The sequence below is a fragment of the Mobula birostris genome, chromosome 15, assembly GCF_030028105.1.
Source record: "Mobula birostris isolate sMobBir1 chromosome 15, sMobBir1.hap1, whole genome shotgun sequence".
Taxonomy (NCBI): Eukaryota; Metazoa; Chordata; class Chondrichthyes; order Myliobatiformes; family Myliobatidae; genus Mobula; species Mobula birostris.
This window is the reverse complement of record NC_092384.1, coordinates 42,869,005-42,887,381: the sequence shown is the minus strand read 5'-3', so window position 1 is coordinate 42,887,381 and position 18,377 is coordinate 42,869,005. Positions and strand designations below refer to the sequence as shown.

General features: G+C 40.6%; 1 protein-coding gene across 1 annotated transcript in view; it reads right to left on the bottom strand.

Annotated features, from left to right (window-relative positions):
* Positions 1–18,377, bottom strand: part of pop4 (POP4 homolog, ribonuclease P/MRP subunit) — a 39,521-nt gene that overhangs the window by 17,419 nt on the left and 3,725 nt on the right. The window contains exons 2-3 of the mRNA XM_072279656.1: positions 12,279–12,331; positions 9,685–9,902 (exon numbers count right to left, since the gene is read on the bottom strand). Coding sequence (XP_072135757.1) covers positions 9,685–9,902; positions 12,279–12,331 — 271 coding nt within the window. The remainder of the gene's footprint in view (positions 1–9,684; positions 9,903–12,278; positions 12,332–18,377) is intronic.

Sequence of the window (18,377 nt, the reverse complement as noted above, 5' to 3'; positions counted from 1 at the left end):
ATGTTTACTTTGTATTTTCCTTGTCAGACAAGGACCTGGCTAGAATTTGAATGCAAATTATTTGTGCATAAATATAAATATATCATTGTTTTCATTAAAAATTTCTATCCTTTTCTCAGCTTTCAAGGATCTCCAGCTAGAACAGCACTTCAGAAAGTGGAGCTCACCACCTTCACTAATTATCAGAAGACACAAGGCATAAGGTGGATTCTGGTTAATTGGGACATACCGAGACCAGTACATTTTGGCCCAATTAAGTGGCTGCCCCAATGAGCTTAAGTTTCATGGAAATAGTTAAAAAGGTATTAAAAAAAAGTCAAACTACCGTAAAACTTGAGTAACAAATAATGTAATTAAATGAAATACAGAACAAATTAGAATGTTACCAATGCTACTACAGTACTATAAAACTGTGCATTATTTCCTAAAAGTTATCTACACAGGAATTCATCCAGTGTAAGCTGCCACGTTCTTTTCATTGACTAAATGAATAAAATCAGTGCAGATAACACTGGGCAACGAAGATTTTGCTTCCTGAATACTTTTGTGTGTATCTTATGGATTTTAGGCTGCTGATCATGAAAATCACCTTGAGATTTTCCTATAATGCATCATTTTTTAAAATCACCTATATGTGTTATTTCATTTCATTTTAAAATCTTTTTATTAATATAATCTTCTACAGCTATAAAATACAGAGATTCAACAAATTAGTATATATATAATTAATAAAGCTGAAGAAAAAACATATAAATGCTAATGAAAAAGAAATTTATAAAAGAAAAAGAAGGAAAAAAGAGAACCCCACACATATGTGTGTGTGTGTGTTTAAGTGAAAAGGGGGTTAGAGTACAGAATAGGAAGGGTTAAATGGTGTATGTGACCTGGAAAATATAGCAGGGGCGTGAACTAGACAACAGAACCGGGCACGGTTAGGATGTTGCAACTGCATGCTCATCTCTTAGAATAGAAGCGCTTACTGACCTGTACCTCTGCACGTGAAGCTATTGTGACCATGATGAAATTGCTAACCACAAAACCGTCTTAAGCATGGACAGGGGAAACAGGTGCTAACTGAAACCTTTTTTTTTGGATATAAATGTAACCTTGTACTCGGGCTAGGCAGAGTTGATTGCCAGACGCTGCAGATGCATATGTTGGTTACCTCTCCTCGGATCAAATTAAATAAAGAATTGATCGAGCGAAAAAGTGGCCTCTGAGTGTTTTCTCCGACTGAATAACGAATCGGTATGGACAATTTGGCGAGCCAGCCCGGAGTCCCAACGGGAGCCTCCAGCGATCCTGGTGTTAGTGAACTAGCGATCCACTGGACGCCGCTGAGACGGACGGGTCCACGGGGTGACTTTCCCCCAGTCCTCTCACGGTCTCCTTTGGTTGCTTGTTCCCCTCAGGGTTCCTGTTGAGCTGCTCAGCGGACTCCACGGACCACAGTCGGTAGAGGCCACGAGGGTAAGTGGTTTTAACGTTGATTGATTTCTGACAGGAGAATCTGTATGAGAAATAGTGTCTGAAAAACAGGGAGTCCGGGACTCCGAGGCCAGGGGCCAACGCGCAGGATTTGTTTTGGAGGTCCGGGACCTCAATAAGGGGTTAGAATTCCCGAAGTATTGTGAGTATTAAAGCCTGCCGGTGCTAATAAATTGGGCAGCGGATCATTGGTAGTGATCTATTACATTTTTCTTTGAGTGTGTTACAGCAAATTGGTCAGCAGGTTAATGGCAGTAACCTATTACATTTTGAAGCTGGTAACCATTCTAACTGGCGTGGGAGGGGATGGGGCGTGTAGATTAAATTGATCGGCACAGGGCAGAGCAGACGTTTGGCCAAACACAGGGGAAGTGGCTCTCCCCTGCAGTCTATCCGGATGCTGTAAAAACGTTTTGGGGTATACTTGTGAACTAGTGGAAATCTCGCTTTTCTACGAGTGACTGAGTTGGGGTTGCCTCGCACGCGAGTACTGCAGTAAAAGAATCGGGGAGGGGCGGGTGATATTTCACTGAAACTGCATCCAGCCTTAGACCGGTTGTTAAGAGGGGAAATCCCCCACGCGAAGGTCAGGACCTTGAAGTGGATGGGGGAGTAAAGTGATAAACATGGGTCAGACTTTGGATAAGGGGGACATTACCACCCCACTCGGAAAGATGTGTAAGGAGAATCCGGAGCTAGAAAAGAATCTAAGACGCCTTAGTGCGCGCTTAAATACAAGATGGGGGGGGGCGGAATTGGCCGTTGGGGGGAACTTGGGACCTGGACAAATACAAAAAAGCAGTGACTGAAGTCTAGAAGCAAAATTGCTCTCAATAATGGAAAGATTTGATTACGAAGTGGGTAAAAGTAGCGGACAGATCAAATGAGCGTTCTAGATAGACATCCTGGTTAGAAAATGCCAAAAAAAAAAATGACACATCCCTACTACTGATGATCAGGGCCAGGTCCGACCATATGTGGTTTTAAAGGCCTTACGTGAATTATTTGATAAACAACAAATTAAATCAACTAGGAAAGGTGCACCTTTGGATATGTCACGACTGCAGATTTTATTTGACACCGGCGAAGAAACTGACAATGAGGATGTAATAGTTCCTTCAGCCCCTGCAGAAATCCCACTTCCTCGCCCATCCGGTTTACCAAATCCTTCAGGTCAGGTCTGGAAACCACCCCGCTATTCTCCTACCCCCACATCAACCCCTGTGACGGCCCCCGTCCCAGCATCCTCCAAACTTCTGGGGACTATTACTAATGGTGGATCAGGTACCCCGCAATTTTCGGACTATGTTGCTACCCAAACTCGCTCGCAGACCACACAGCACTCCCAGATTCTAGTCCCAACGCCCCGGCCGAAGCGCAATGCGGTGGCTCGCCCAGCTGACGGGCTGTTGGGCGATGGCCCCACCCTGGACCCCCAGGACCCTGATGATCCAGACCCCAACTCTAATTTTGATCATGATTCCGGGAATGACTGGTCTCCGTTGACCTGACAATTCCCACTTAGGACTGTGCAACAGTGGTTTTGGCACAAACACACGGAGACCAACGCTGTCCGGTTGCCTACTATTCCGTAGTCTTGGACCCAGTGGCACAGGGCTTTCCCCCGTGTACTAAAGCATTTCCTGCCGTCTACAGCATGGTCACGGCAGCTGCTAATATCACCCTTCAGCACCAGTAACAGTTTATACCTCCCACATGATGACGGCGCTGCTCACTACACACAGTACCCAACATCTTAACCAGGCCCACCTTAATCAATACCAGATTGCCCTCCTTCAGAACCCTTTCCTTACTTCTGAATATTGCTCTGCTATCAATCCAGTGTCCTTTTTACAGGAGCCACCGACACCCCTAACCAACCCCCCTCACTCTTGCATAGAACTTAACTACTTTCTTACCTCCCCCCGACCTGATCTTTCTGACCATGCACTACCCAACCCGGACCTCTTTTCGTGGACAGATCCTCTTCAATCTCCCCTGCAGGCAACCGGGTGGCTGGCTATGCTGTGACATCCCCCTCCCAGACCTTAGAAGCAGCGGCCCTTAAACCTCCCGTTTCGGCCCAGAAGGCAGAATTGTTTGCCCTTACTAGGGCTTGCATTTTAGCCTCGGGAGTCAGCGCAAATATATATATGGACTCCCGCTATGCCTTTGGCGTCGCCCATGTCTTCGGGTCCCTCTGGGTGCAGCACGGATTCCAGACCTCGACGGGCAAACCTATTGCCAATTCTGATTATATCTCCAACTTACTTAAAGCCATACTGTTGCCCTCCAAACTGGCAATTATCAAATGCGCTGCCCATTTAACAGAGGCCTCTCCGGTGACCCAGGGTAACTCCCACGCCGACGCAGCAGTGAATGAGGCATCCCTACTTGGCCCCTGGGAAGTGAGCACAGAACAGCGTGCATTGCTATCACGCAGACCCCCTAATGGTCCTGACATATCCACCATTTTGCAGTCCCAGGGGTACGCCCGAGGCTGAAATTGACCTGTGGCGCGATCATAATTGCGTTCAGGACTCTGTAACGCATCTCCGGCAGACACCAGCGGGACAAATATATGCCCCAGATGCATGGTTACCCCTTCTTGTCGATAAACTGCACACTGATACACATCTGGGTAAGGAGGGAATGTGTGCGATATTGCTAAGAACCTGGTGGAGCCCTAACATGCAGGAGGCAGCAAAGAATAGAGCCAGGCGATGCCTAACCTGCCAGCAGGTAAACCCTGGAAAATCTATCAAATGCGAAAGAGGCTGAACTCCACTTCCAGGAGGGCCTTTATGAAGTGTTACAAATGCACTTTATTGAGCTGCCTCGAGTACACTGTTACAAATATTGCTTGGTGATAGTACATGTGTTTAGCAGTGGATAGAGGCTTTTCCAACCACCAATAACAAAGCAAGTACGGTGGTTAAGATACTAGTAAAGGACATCATACCACGATTTAGAATCCCCTGTCGATTGTCTTCAAACTTCATTGGAAAGATCAGTAAGGAACTCTGTGAATTACTAAAGATAGACCAGCAGTTCCATTGCTCCCACCACCCTGTAGCGGCAGGACTGGTGGAAAGGGTTAATGGGATACTAAAGGACAAATTGACTAAACTAACCCTAGAGACCGGACAGAACAGGTTGAAAGTGCTTCCGCTGGCATTATATCATATGCGGATCACTCCCCAGATTGGGACAGGACTAACCACAGCAGAGATAGTTTATGGACAACCTGGTAGGACTCCCTGGGACAGTGACAGACCTCCCCCTCCCGTAGTGGATTTACAAGTAATGGGACAAGAATTACAGGACTATTGTAGGCAATTAACACTCTCTTTGAAGTTCCTCCATACTCAGGTTGTGGAAGCCTGTAAGGAGGGAGCAAATGACAACGACTGGCTTAACCCCGAACCTGGCGAATGGGTGTTGATCCGAGACTAGGAAAGACCAAAGTTGGGACCTCGGTGGAAGGGACCGCACCAGGTCCTCCTGCAGACCTCTTCAGCGGTCAAGGTGGAAGGACAAGAGCACTGGATCCATCTGAGCGACTGCAAACGCTGGGACCCAGAATCACCAAGAACTATGAAGGACTAAAAGAGTACTGATAATTGTACTAAGATTGTCCCTGGTGTATGATTGAACTTTGTCTTTTTGGAGTACTGCAGCCCTAAAACCGTGCCCGGGGGGATGGAAGGTAGAATAACTTTGATTGTTTATATCCTTTTAGGGATAGTAGGAACTATGGGTAGGATTAGGGGATGAGTACAAACCTGCGATACAGAGCGGGAAAATAGGGTATATCATCTCTGCAGTCAGGATGTTCTGATGTGTGAGGGTGACGGGGATGATGAATTAGTGGAATGGAACATTACCAAGATCAATTACTGTACCAGAAAGCTCGAGCAACTGGACCGCTGGGCTAGTCCTGGACGGAAGGAACTCTTGCGTCCTCCCATGTCGGTACCGAAGTTGCAGGTTTGATTTTGACTGCAGAAGGAACTGAATGGAGAACCAACTAGAAAACCAGTCCTATAAAGGAAGGTGTTCCCGGGGAGCCCTAAAAGGGACCTCAACATCCTTAGTGGGCTCAAAGAGGGGCACCCTGAGAAAAAAGAAGGAATTGGGGTTTCACCGAAAGCTCCATGCTTGGAAGGCCCCCTCCCCCCTTGGGATATATCAGTGAAAATTACTTTCAAAAGGTACATAGACGATATTTGGAACCACTATCGTCTGTTATCCTCCCCCCACGAGTGTCTCCTCCCTATTCACTATCTTCTCACACTGGGACTGAACCTACCAACCTTTCCGGTGCGTCCCCCGCGACAGTACCCTGCCTAAGGAAAAGAGGGTGAAACTTACCTATGATCCCACCAAGGCCCCTCTGGCAGACTATTTCCTCCGGCTAACATTACATGGACAAGTAGTGACCACCGTTACAGTATGGAATGGTTAAAGGGAGACCTCTGATGGGAGGGCAACCCCAAACCCCTGCGGGGAGGCCCAGGCTATGAGAACTGTTACAACAGGACAGGATGGGGATGCTCCGACATTTTTGCCTGCACACCCCTCACCTGCCTATACAATGTCTGCGAAAGAAGGCAGTGTCGCCCCTCGATCAAAGGGCAGAGCATCACCTGTACCTGTAGTAAGTCGAATTGTGTGTCCTTCTCCCGGGGAACACACCTTCTATGCGGAGAAGGAAACCGCACACACCTCCGAGTCTACAACCACCTGTTCCCCCGCCCGGACTACATTGAGGGGACCAAATGGGCCTCCTGTCCTCCCGGTAAAAGCCCAAGTGCCTGAAAGGACCATGGGTATCTGATGACAGCCAAGGGATGTACTGAAACCCTGTACACTTCTCAGGGGTATTTCTTCTTCTACAATGGCAAGGCCACCAATTTCCTGGAATACCCCTATCCTTCCTCAGTGGCCTATGGCACCTTCTTCCCCACTGCAGTTCCCTGCCCAGGGGCCTGGAGGCCCCTGGCAGCGCCACCTGCAAGACTTAAGAGAGAGGGTTCCCAAGAGTTTTGCGCGGACTACTGGAAACTGACTACCCTCACCCCGGGACAAGTGGCTGGGTATGGGGTGGCCAGCTTTTTCTCCCTAGGGGCTTCTGAAGCAGTCATGGCGGCCCACAATAGGAACTGCTTAGCTTGCAGCCTCACTAAAGCTCATAACGGACAACCTTACCCAACTACGCCTCTTCTCCATGCAGAACCGTGATGCCCTTGATTATCTCCTTGCGAGAGAAGGTGGGGTGTGTGTTATCGTAAAAGACCAATGCATAATGGGCCTGGACAATGCCACTGCAAACATAACACGCTATGTGAACCAAATAGTTGAACAATTAGGATCAATTAAGGAAGTAATAGGCTGGGGAGGATGGGGAAACTGGGGATTAGGAGCATGGATGGACTGGTTGATTAATGGTGCCATCTATGCACTAACGGCTATCATAGGAATCTTTGTCTGTATTGCCGTAGTAAAGTGTGTTCTGAACCGAATGATGGCCTCCCTAGGGGACTTAATGCCGGCAAAACCAATGATGGTAGTGAAGAACCCTGTAGAAGCCGGTGAGCTGCTTGAACCGATACCTGAGGATTTCCATGATATTGGTGGTTATCATTGAGATGATAAAAGGATGGAATGTGTAAGTGAAAAGGGAGTTAGAGTACAGAATAGGAAGGGTTAAATGGTGTATGTGACCTGGAAAATATAGCAGGGGCGTGAACTAGACAACAGAACCAGGCATGGTTAGGATGTTGCAACTGCATGCCCATCTCTTAGAACAGAAGCGCTTACTGACCTGTACCTCTGCACGTGAAGCTATTGTGACCATGATGAAATTGCTAACCACGAAACCGTCATAAGCGTGGACAGGGGAAACAGGTGCTAACTGAAACCTTTTTTTTTGGGTATAAATGTAACCTTGCACTCGTGCTAAGCAGAGTTGATTGCCAGATGCTGCAGATGCATATGGTGGTTACCTCTCCTTGGATCAAATTAAATAAAGAATTGATCAAGCGAAAACGTGGCCTCTGAGTGTTTTCTCCGACTGAATAACGAATCGGTATGGATATATATATATAAAAAGAAAAAGAAAACAACAACCACCAAATCTCATTTATATAACATAAAATTGGAGGGAAATTATGTAAATTGATTCAAATTAAATGATAATATTTAGCAAAAGAGCCCCATCTTCTCTCAAAATCAAATTGGGACTCAAAAGTTCTACTTCTAATTTTTTCCAAACCAAGACATAACATTACTTGGGAAAACCATTGAGTTAGTGTAGGGGCAGAGGTATCTTTCCACTTCAATAAAATAGCTCTTCTTGCCAACAACGTAACGAATGCAATTACATGTTGGTTTGAAAATGAAATACCCTGAATATGATGCGGAACTATTCCAAATAGAACAGTCAATGTATTAGGTTGTAAATTAATTTTCAAAGCTTTAGAAATTGTAGAAAATAAAGATTTCCAAAAAGATTTCAATGAGGGACATGACCAGAACATCTGTGACAAAGTAGCTACTTCATTTTTGTACCTATCACAGTAAATATCTATATTAGGAAATATTTTGGATAGCCTCTCTTTTGTTAAGTAATAGCGGTGAACAATTTTAAACTGAATTAAACAATGATTGGCACATATCGAAGAAGAATTAACCATTTTCAAAACTCGCGACCAGTCTTCATTAACAAAAGTCATATTAAGTTCTCTCTCCCAATCTTGTTTAATCTTTAGTGAGAGGTTATCTTTTTGTAGTAAAAATAAATTATACTCAATCCAACCTAGCTGATCCCCTAGTAGGCTCAAACACAAATTCAATAACATATATGTTATTTCAATTCATAACTGATGCCAAGATTAATAAAGGACTTCTAGTGGGAATTGCACAGAAGGCATTCAAAGGTGTTGACAATTTTCTTGGCAACTACAGAGCACCAAACTACGTGTACCTAGTTGACAACATGCTTCAAGCATATAAAGCCATGAAGGCAACATATCACTAAAAATTCATTTTCTCTATTCTCGTTTAGACTTCTCTGCAAATCCTGGCACTGTCAGTGACGAGCATGGTATAAGGTTTCACCAGACATTGCGGTCATGGCGAAACAGTATCAGAGCAACTGGAATCCATCAATGCTGGCTGATTATTGTTGGACACTGAGTACAAACGAAAATCATCAACAGAACTTTTTTTTTAAGCTTAGTTGAACTATTGCAAAGCATCAGCACCATCATGTAACTCAATGAAAGTTAATTTCTTGTTTCTCCACATTCCCACATGATACAAGTAGTGTGAAGATATAGTTGTATTTAGCTTCAATCAGTCTATCATAAGCAAAACAAAAAAAATTCCTGAGGAAGCAACACCTTTGAAAAAAAAATTGTTGTCTGGTGTAATGGACTGCCTTCATTGCCTTACTGCATGTAGTGTCATAAGTCAACAATAAATTTCCTGGCATTCTGTGTAGTCACTAGCTCAAGTTCAGATGGCTTTTAACTTGGTCCAGTGAGGTAATTTTTTTTTTGGGTAGTGTCAAATCTTTTTGTGGCTTCTTGACAACGCTCTGAATTTGTTTGAAGAACAAAATGATCAAAAGGCACTGCTTTTTGAATTGGTATCTGTCAGCCCAAATGGATAACATAACACAAGCACATACCACTGACGCCATTTAAAAATTGATCAGTCTAAGCATGGTGTAGTGTCTAATGGCCACACAAGTACACACGACTGATGCTAGTTAGAAACTTTTCGGTAACTGTTTCCATTCCAATTAAGTGGCATAGTATCCCAAATTAACAAAGGGAATCTCAGCTCTTGTCTCGACTAGTATTTGTTATTTAAGATTTGTTCCAAATAAGTGGCTGTCCCGATTAACTGATGGCTCCATTAACTGGAATCCACTCTATTTAGAATAAAGTACATCTCTGTGGAATCTTGGACATGTCATCCAGATACTAGAAGATGAAACTCCAATCAGTGAATGAGAGCTAAAGCTGGAATTTACAGGAACCCAATAACCTGATACACAACACACACATACAGATTTTAAATAGAATACACATTTCTTCAGTATTTTTCTGCTTCTTAAAATAATCTACAAAATTACATAAAAATCAAATGGAGACAAATATTTTAATATAAATAAAGCAAGCATACCTTTGTTGTTCTGGCTTGAGCTCAAATAGCCTCAATTCCCGTCTTTCTTTAGCAGATAAACACTTTGCTTTCCTCTTCTTTTTCTTGAACTTTGTTGTTACACCAACAAGAGTAATATTTTTATACAAATAATTCTTAACTTTCTCAGGGCTTAATTGCGGTAAACTGGATTGGAGAAAGGATGCAACGAACTTTGCAGATTGTTTGCCTTCTGGTAGCTGTCAGAAGGAATTTATGAATATTTGAAAATTTTGAAAATAGAAGATTGACAATTGCAACCCCCAAACAAAAGATACTGGCTTGATTAACAAAAGATGTAGTGTAAGAAGTACATGGGCAAATTTTTAAACAATTGAACCTTGATATAAAAATATTGGGAAGTAAAACCCAAAAGATGGTTTAGAAATAAAGTGGAAGATTATAACAAAAGGAAGTACACAGTCTATTAGAGATTCAGAAGGTATTCAGTCTGTGGGGAAACCTGATAAAACCAAGGCACATTCATCTTTGGAGCATAAGGGAATCAAGGATCACTTTAATCTGGCAGGGAAGTGGAATTGAGCTCAACAATCAGATCAACTACAGAATAGGATCAAAGGCTTTATTGTCTATTTTTACTCCCACTTCCCTTGTTCTTATATTTTGCAACTATCTTCACAAAAGAGGGATATAACACATATATTCTGGTTTAGAAGGAAGCATGTGGAACACTGAAAACAACGAAGAAAGAAATATTAAAGAACTTGGCATCTTCAAAATTGGACAAATAAGCATATTTGGAAGAAATGAATCTTCGCATGGACTACATGGGATGAAGGACCTGCTTCTGTGCTGTAGTGCTCTATGACCCTATAAAGAAAGGATCAAATAGCAGATGCTTTAACCAGAATTTTTCAATTCTCTCTTTTACAGAAGTAGTAGTTATTAACATGGTATCATTCTTTCAAAAAGGGAGAGAAATGTATAGACTCATTTTGTCAGTCTGTCTGACATTGATGATAAGCAAGTTACTGAGCAAAAATTCTGAAACATAGAATAAATTATCATTTAGCAAGTTAAAGGTTAGGCAGAAACATCAATGTGAATCTCTTATGGAAAACCAGCACTGATTAAGCCATTAAAAAAAATACATTCCAAAACGGATGGCCCATGCTATTAGCACTTTAGATCTACTCTACATGGAAGACTCACGTGCCAGCCAATCGGAAAAGTACATGGGATCCAAATGAAAACAGAATGTCGAATACAGAAATTGGCTCAAGGAAAAGAAGGATGTGTTTTGGACTAAAGGCCTACTTGTATTAGGGCCCCACAGAGCTCAGTACAAGGTGTCTTGGTTTCTATGGTATATAGCAATAATTTATTCTCAAATGGAGAAACAATAATTAAGAGAACATAAAGTTTGGACAGGTAGTTGACAATGAGGAAGAAAGTTCTGCACACAGGAGAGTATTAAAAAATAATAAATTACTTATGCAGGTGGATGAGAGAATTCAATTAGAGCAAGTGTGAGGTAGAGTATGCAAGGAAAGCAATTAGATACACAATAAATGGTATGACTTCAGAATGCATGTCTACAGATCCCTGAACATACCAGGACAAGTAGAGATGACAGCTAATAAGTCTAATAAGATTGCTTTCATTATTAGCTGAGACACAAAGCATAAAAGTAGGGATGAAAAGCTGCATTACGTTACAGCCTAGTTGGATTGCAACCAGTATAATGCATACAGTTCTGATCACCATATGGAAGGAAGAAAGTAATAATACTACAAAGTTACAGATCAGATTTATATTAAACTTACTGAGGTTGGAGAAATTTATTTATGAAGAATGACTGGATAGACTGGTGTTGATTTTGTTACAACTGAATTGTTGAGGGGAGATTTAATTGAGAGGTTTAAAATTATGAGACCAGACACAGTGAGAGGAAGGATTTCTTTAAAAGAACAGGCAATAACAAGTGGTCATAAGACCTTAAATACCAGGAAATATATTTGGAAGTTGAGGATTTTGTTGTCAACCTGAGAATGTTGAGAATCTGGAACTCACAGTATGGAAGAGTAGAGGAGGTAGAAACCCTCATAACATTTAAAAAAAAGAGATCAGCACTCCAAATACCAAAGCTTACATGCTGATGGATCAACATTATAAAGTAGAATTAGGCTGGACCCTTCTCTCTTTTTTTGGCTAGCATGGACTAATATAATAACTTCCTTCTAGATCATAAGTTCCTATAATTTTATAAATCTCATTCACTATTAACATTCAACAAACACAATCATTACTGTATTAAATATATAATTACAAATAAAATGGTGCAAAACAATATAAGTCACAGTGAAGCCTGAAGCTGCAGGGCAAAGACCCTGAAACAAAATGATCACTAGATCTGGCCAATCAATAATATGTGGAAAAAAGGAGAATTATTGTACTTGGAAATAAAGTTTTGGTGTATAATATATCATGCATATCGCTGTTAATGTGCCTCAGAACAGTTCAGGTTGCTTACACACTGCTAATTAAACTATGCAATTTCATGGATTGTCAATATAAAAACACAAGAGGGCGACAGTGACCACCAAGTAGCATACCTTAACATCTGACTGGTCTCCTGCATCAGCACGAATTTTGCTGTATATAATTCCTTCAAAAGCAAAAACAGAACTTTATTACCATTGGGTAACAAGACAGTAGTAAACAAAAGCAGACAGCTTGCTATTTTCATACAGTTACTTCAAATTATTTTAAAAGTGGGTTATTACCTCACTTTTTCCACTGCTTATTTTTTATATATTTCTTAAAGAAACTTACAGTATTTTTAATATATTGCACTGTACTGCTGCAAAACAATAAATTTCATGACATATGATTTTGGTTATGAAATAAAAATATGAAAATAATACAAAATGTAAGCTACATACAACTGGAAAATCAAAACATATTGTTTGAATACATTGAATGTCAGTGCAAAATCCTACAAGTAGTCTAACACATTAATGTAGTTATTGAGTTGCAAAGACGTAAAGAGTGTAAAATTCCTCTAAAACTGCACGAAACTTGTGAACAAGGCAAATCTGTAAAGTTGGAAATAAACAGTTATTATTTTCACCTGAAGTTGTCTGGTAAGTTATTACAAGCAGCACAATTAAACACAGTAAGTTTTTAATCTATTTGATTTAATAACGTAATGAGCAGTAACTACACCAACACGAGGAAATCTGCAGATGCTGGAATTTCAAGCAACACAAATAAAAGTCGCTGGTGAACGCAGCAGGCCAGGCAGCAACTCTAGGAAGAGGTACAGTCGACGTTTCGGGCTGAGACCCTTCGTCAGGACTAACTGAAAGAAGAGCCAGTAAGAGATTTACTCTTACTAGCTCTTCTTTCAGTTAGTCCTGACGAAGGGTCTCGGCCCGAAACTTCAACTGTACCTCTTCACAGTAACTACACCAGATCAGTGATTCCCAACAGGGGTGGTTACGTATCCGAAGGGTGCATTAGGAGAAACTGGAGTTGTCGGGAGGGGGTTAAGTGACACCCTAACTTGGGGTACGAGACCTGACTGACCGTTAGTAGAGCAGGCGCTTACAGAGTAAAAAAGAATGAAGTGCTGGAACACAGGAAGAACCATGAGGCAATGAGCACTCATCGTCGCAACGTGTCTGAAACTTGGCAATCTCATCTGACCTTACCAAACAAACAGACATTATTAGCAACCAGGGTGCAACAGTTCCCCTTGACTCACAGCATGGAACAAGTTCATGCAACTTAATAGTTGGTCAGTCAAATGTACCCTTCAACTTTCTGTACAGATCTATGGAAAACAAGTCGCACAACAATACAGTGCTGGTCAGAACCAAACAGTGAAATAGAGCCAGTGAACCGGCCAACCCCGAGGATCCCTCTTGAGGTGTTCAAAGTGACCTTGGCTTCATATGCGCGGTCCAGAACCATCTTTGGGGATTATAAGACCTTACGTGTTTGGTCAATCGCACCAACTAGAATAGTATAAAGTTAACTTGCCGAACACCAGTTCTATCCTGACTATCATTCAGATTCCAATCTAAACTCTTGTCAACGTAATTTTCACTGTTGCGATCGTCTTCATCTTCACCTCGCTGTTCCTTTACATGTTGCTAACACTATTCCATCCATGTCAACTCACTGCCATCGTCAGCACCCAATAGGCATTCCCAGTTTGTGTTCATTTTTATTCTAATTTAGCCCCGTTAATGATAGATTAATACATATGGCATGATCTCTGTGAATCTGAAGGTGGTTGACACCTTGAATTCTAATCCTGCTAAGAACCAGAAACTACCGAAAGTGCATCAATACAATGTTACATGCCTGGCGTATGGTTTTATTCTCTTCCCATCAGATCAGCGACGCTCTAAGTGTCTTATTTGGAATACTGTACTGTCTAATAAAGCCATGAAGCCATCAGGATTGCAGGATCACTTCCGTAAAAGACACCTTGAAAAGGCTACTTATGGTAGTGCTCTCTGTTCCTGAAGATGAAAGAAGCATTTGCAGAGTGCTGCACACTCGAGTCATTTGCCAAGAAAGCTAAAAATGACCTTGATAGTGGTCTCATTGTTTCTTGTAATACTTCCAAATTGATAGCAGTATGGAAAATCTCATACAATTGGTGAAAAATTTCTAATGTCTGCTGTATCAGAAGTGCTCACCACTGTTCTCAAAATGGATACCAGTATTTTAAAATCAATTCCTCTGAGAAATAACTCTGTAGCTCGTCATATTGATGAAATGAGTGAGGACATTGAATATTAACTATGCGCAGAGCTACAAAAAAAAAAAAAACAGAATTTCGGATACAACTGGATGAGTCAACTAAACGTGACCAGGCATTGCTAATGGCATATGTACAGTTTATCAAAAATAGAAAAGTTTATGATGAAATTCTCTTTTGTAAAAGGTTAAAAACAAATATCAATGGAGCATCAATCTACAATGAGCTCAAAATGTATATTGAGGATAAAAGTATTCTGATAGGAATATGATTTCTTGTGCAACAGATGGAACACCGTATATGACAGGTCACCATTCTGGTTTAATGGCATTTATGAATAAAGAAATTTCAAGTCTGTTTGCAATCCATTGTGTAATTCACCACCATCATCTCGTAGCCAAAAACCTCAGCCAGCAACTTTTTTCAAGTAAGAGTCTTGTAATATCTGCTAACAATTGAAGCTCATCCATTAAATAGCAGAATATTTCAATGATTATGCCAAGACAATGATGAAGTGTTTGAAGACTTGCTTCTTCACACTGAAGTGCGTTGGCTGTCAAAAGGCTGCTGCTTAACATGTTTCTTTGATCTTTTTGATGCTGTGGTTGAATTTTTGCTCAAAGTCGAGAAGCGCTTGGGAAACAAGATTGAACTTCTATGTGAAGATGCAGCAGATCTAGCTGATTTGTATGACAAATTGAATATTCTAAATATGAAACTACAGGGTAAGAATTTCAATTTAATCCAGGTAAAAAGTACAGGGTCCACTTTTATCACAAAATTGGAAATATATAAGCAAAGCATTGGGGAGAAGAATGTTCTCAGTTTCCCTGCATGGAAACTACGGTACTCTCTTTCACAGACGGTGATTTGCAAGAGTACTACTTACACCTGCAGTCACTGAAGACTTTCCAGAATTATTTCAAGGATTTGAACGATCTAGAAATTCCTGGCTGGGTAATTAACCCATTTCCTTGCAAGATGGAAGAGCAGGAAGAGAGTTTACAAGAAGAAATTATCAAAATTCAGAATGATGAAGCAAAATTGCTTTTCAAAAAAGTCGGCTTTTGTGGCATGTGGCTACATTGTCATACGAAGGTTTACTGGTCTTTGGAGAAGAGACAAACTGCTCTTCATTGCATTTCCATCCTCCTATCTAGTTGAAAGAGGCTTCAGGGCAGTGAACCACAAACTCACAAAAAACAGAGACTACTTGGACTTTGTTACACGTAGGGACTTAAGGATTTTGCTTTCACGACTTGAACCATCAAGCTTTCAAAACTATCAAGCTCAAGGATCACATTGATATCAAAGCTGGTTTACAGCACTCAGGTACCATGTAAGCTAGATTTAAAGACAAATAAAAATTTAAAGCAGAATCATTTCTCTCATGTTAGCATATGGTAGACATGTTTTTACATTATAGGGGTGCTGGCAAGTACATTGTGTCTAAGAGGGGCATTGGCAAGTATGAAAGTGCTTTGGTGGGGGGCATTGGGCTAAACAGGTTAGGAAGCACTGCACTAATTGAATCATCAGAAAGATTTTATTACATTTCTAGGAAAATGCTGGAAAATACTGAAAGGTAAGTTATCACATATGAACGGACCTGAATAGCCCGATACCTCTTTAGTGGGTGGAATGGGGAAACAGAAGCAAAGTAACTTTTGGTCTAGCTTTAAGCCCAATGCAACATATCTGGCAAATTATATAATTCCAAATTTTTATGTGCATTTGCCAAAACAAATTAAAAACATCTAAATAAATCCCAAATAATATTGGCTGTTCCTGCAAATGACTATTCTTTGGAGTGAAAGGTTTTTGAAGCTTTCATTTCTGTCATTTGGTGAAATGAACACACACATTGCATTTACTGACTGAAAAGATAAAGCAAACAACTCCTTAGACATTTTGCTAGAGCAGTTCAGTGAAATAAAAATCAATTCACAACTGAAAAATCCTGATTTTACTGCCAATTAACTTCATCTTCAACTAATTATAAAGCAACAATCACATTAAAAAAAAATCCAGATACATTTTGACAAGATCTGTGGCCATGTTGACTATTGTAACCGAACAGTCAGATGTGTTCCTACTACATGAGCACATTTTTTGGCATTATTCTCCAAATGCTAAAGCTTGAAACATTTCATATTTTTCTACATTGTACTAGAACAGCCAGATCTATAGCAGCTAGATTTAAAAAAAAATCATTATGTGGTATATTTATTATACCAAATCATAACAGTGTGATTAGGTCTAATAAGTGTAATGTACTATGTGCTGAGGATGTGAAGTACTTCAGGTTCAAAACAGCCTGTCTAATCACCCAGATAGAGGATTCCATTTTCTTTTATTCGCATTGAAACTATCACAGGCTGAAGTACTACTATTTACAAATCCCCAAATAAAAGGAGATAAAAGAAAAAATTAAAAGGTAGAATATTTATGTAATTAAAAGAATGAAATTATTCACATTACAACATATAAATATTCCTCAAAGTAACTAAAGGAGAGATCTATCAAAATGATCACAATGCTTTGAAAGAAAACCTTAGTTAAAATGAACTGCACCATCATTCCGGAAGTTATTGTTTCATATTTGCAATGCTTCACAGAGGAGAACATCTTGTTTATTCTGGTAGTCACCTTCTGGCATTTTACACAAGGAGAACTAATCTGTGGTTGTATACTCATTTTAATTAATTTTCTTCAGGGATAAAATTCTCATTATAAAACAGATCCGTGTTTTTGAGGACATATTTTCAGAGTGTATTTATAAATAAGGTTTAAACTTATCAACGATCCCTCTCCAGAAACACCCTCGGTGAAAAAATATAGGAAGGATGTGGAACTTTGGAGAGGTGCAGGAAAAATTTAACAGGATTCTGCCTGTAAGGAGAAATTGGACAAATTTAGGTTACTTTCTCTGGAGTGCTGATGGCTGAGGGGGGAGACTTGATAGAAGTTTAAAGAGTAGACAGCCAGTATATTTTATCCTCAGGGTCAAAAATTCTCATAATAGAGGGCAAGCATTTCAGGTGAGAGGGGTTAAGTTCAAAGAAGTAGTGCAGGGTAAGTTTTTTTTTTAAAAACACACATGGTAGTGGGTTCCTGGAATGCGCTGCCAGGGCAGGAATTGGATACTTACACAATAGAGATGTTTAAGAGGCCCTTAAACACAAGATATGTGCAGACAGTGAGGTATATAGATATTGTGTAGGCAGAAGAGATCAGTTTAGCTTGGCACTTAACTATTAGCTCAATTAGCTTGCACAATACTGTGCCCCGAAGAGCCCGTTCCAGCGCTGTATCATGTACTACTGAACACTAATTATGAAATCTGCCAAGAGCTGAAGTGGAGAATGATAAGGGGTTGGGAGGGATGGGAGTTCATTTTAACTGAGTTTATCTTTTAGGGAAACAAAAATTTTAATTTAATTTCCAAGTGTCTGCCTTTCAGGGACTATTATAGACCAAAGAGTTTTATCTAGTGGGCAGCACGATAGAGCAGTAATTAGCGTAACACTTCACAGAGCCTATCTCAACCGTTTTGCCCTGGATCAACCTTTGAAATAATTGTCAGGTCCCAGGGAACCCCACGTGAAAAATATTATATCTACAGTTCACTTTATATTAGCATGATCAGCAAGTTGTAGATATTATAATCCAAAATTAATGATCAATGCTCTTTTGAGTAGAGAATTGACTTTTAGCCAACCTTTCTTGAAAAAAAGCAGGTAGTTAAGCTTAGCTTACCTTTCTTGAAATTAATCCCTTTCTTTCCCTTTCATAAAATTTTAAAAGCTCATAAGGCAAACATAATAAATTTCTGTTAAAGAACTGGCTTAAGCCAAAATGAGATTTAATTTTTCTAAAGGTAGGCTTGGCGGATTTAATTTAAATTGTTGTAAATTGATTTTAATTAATGCTATTT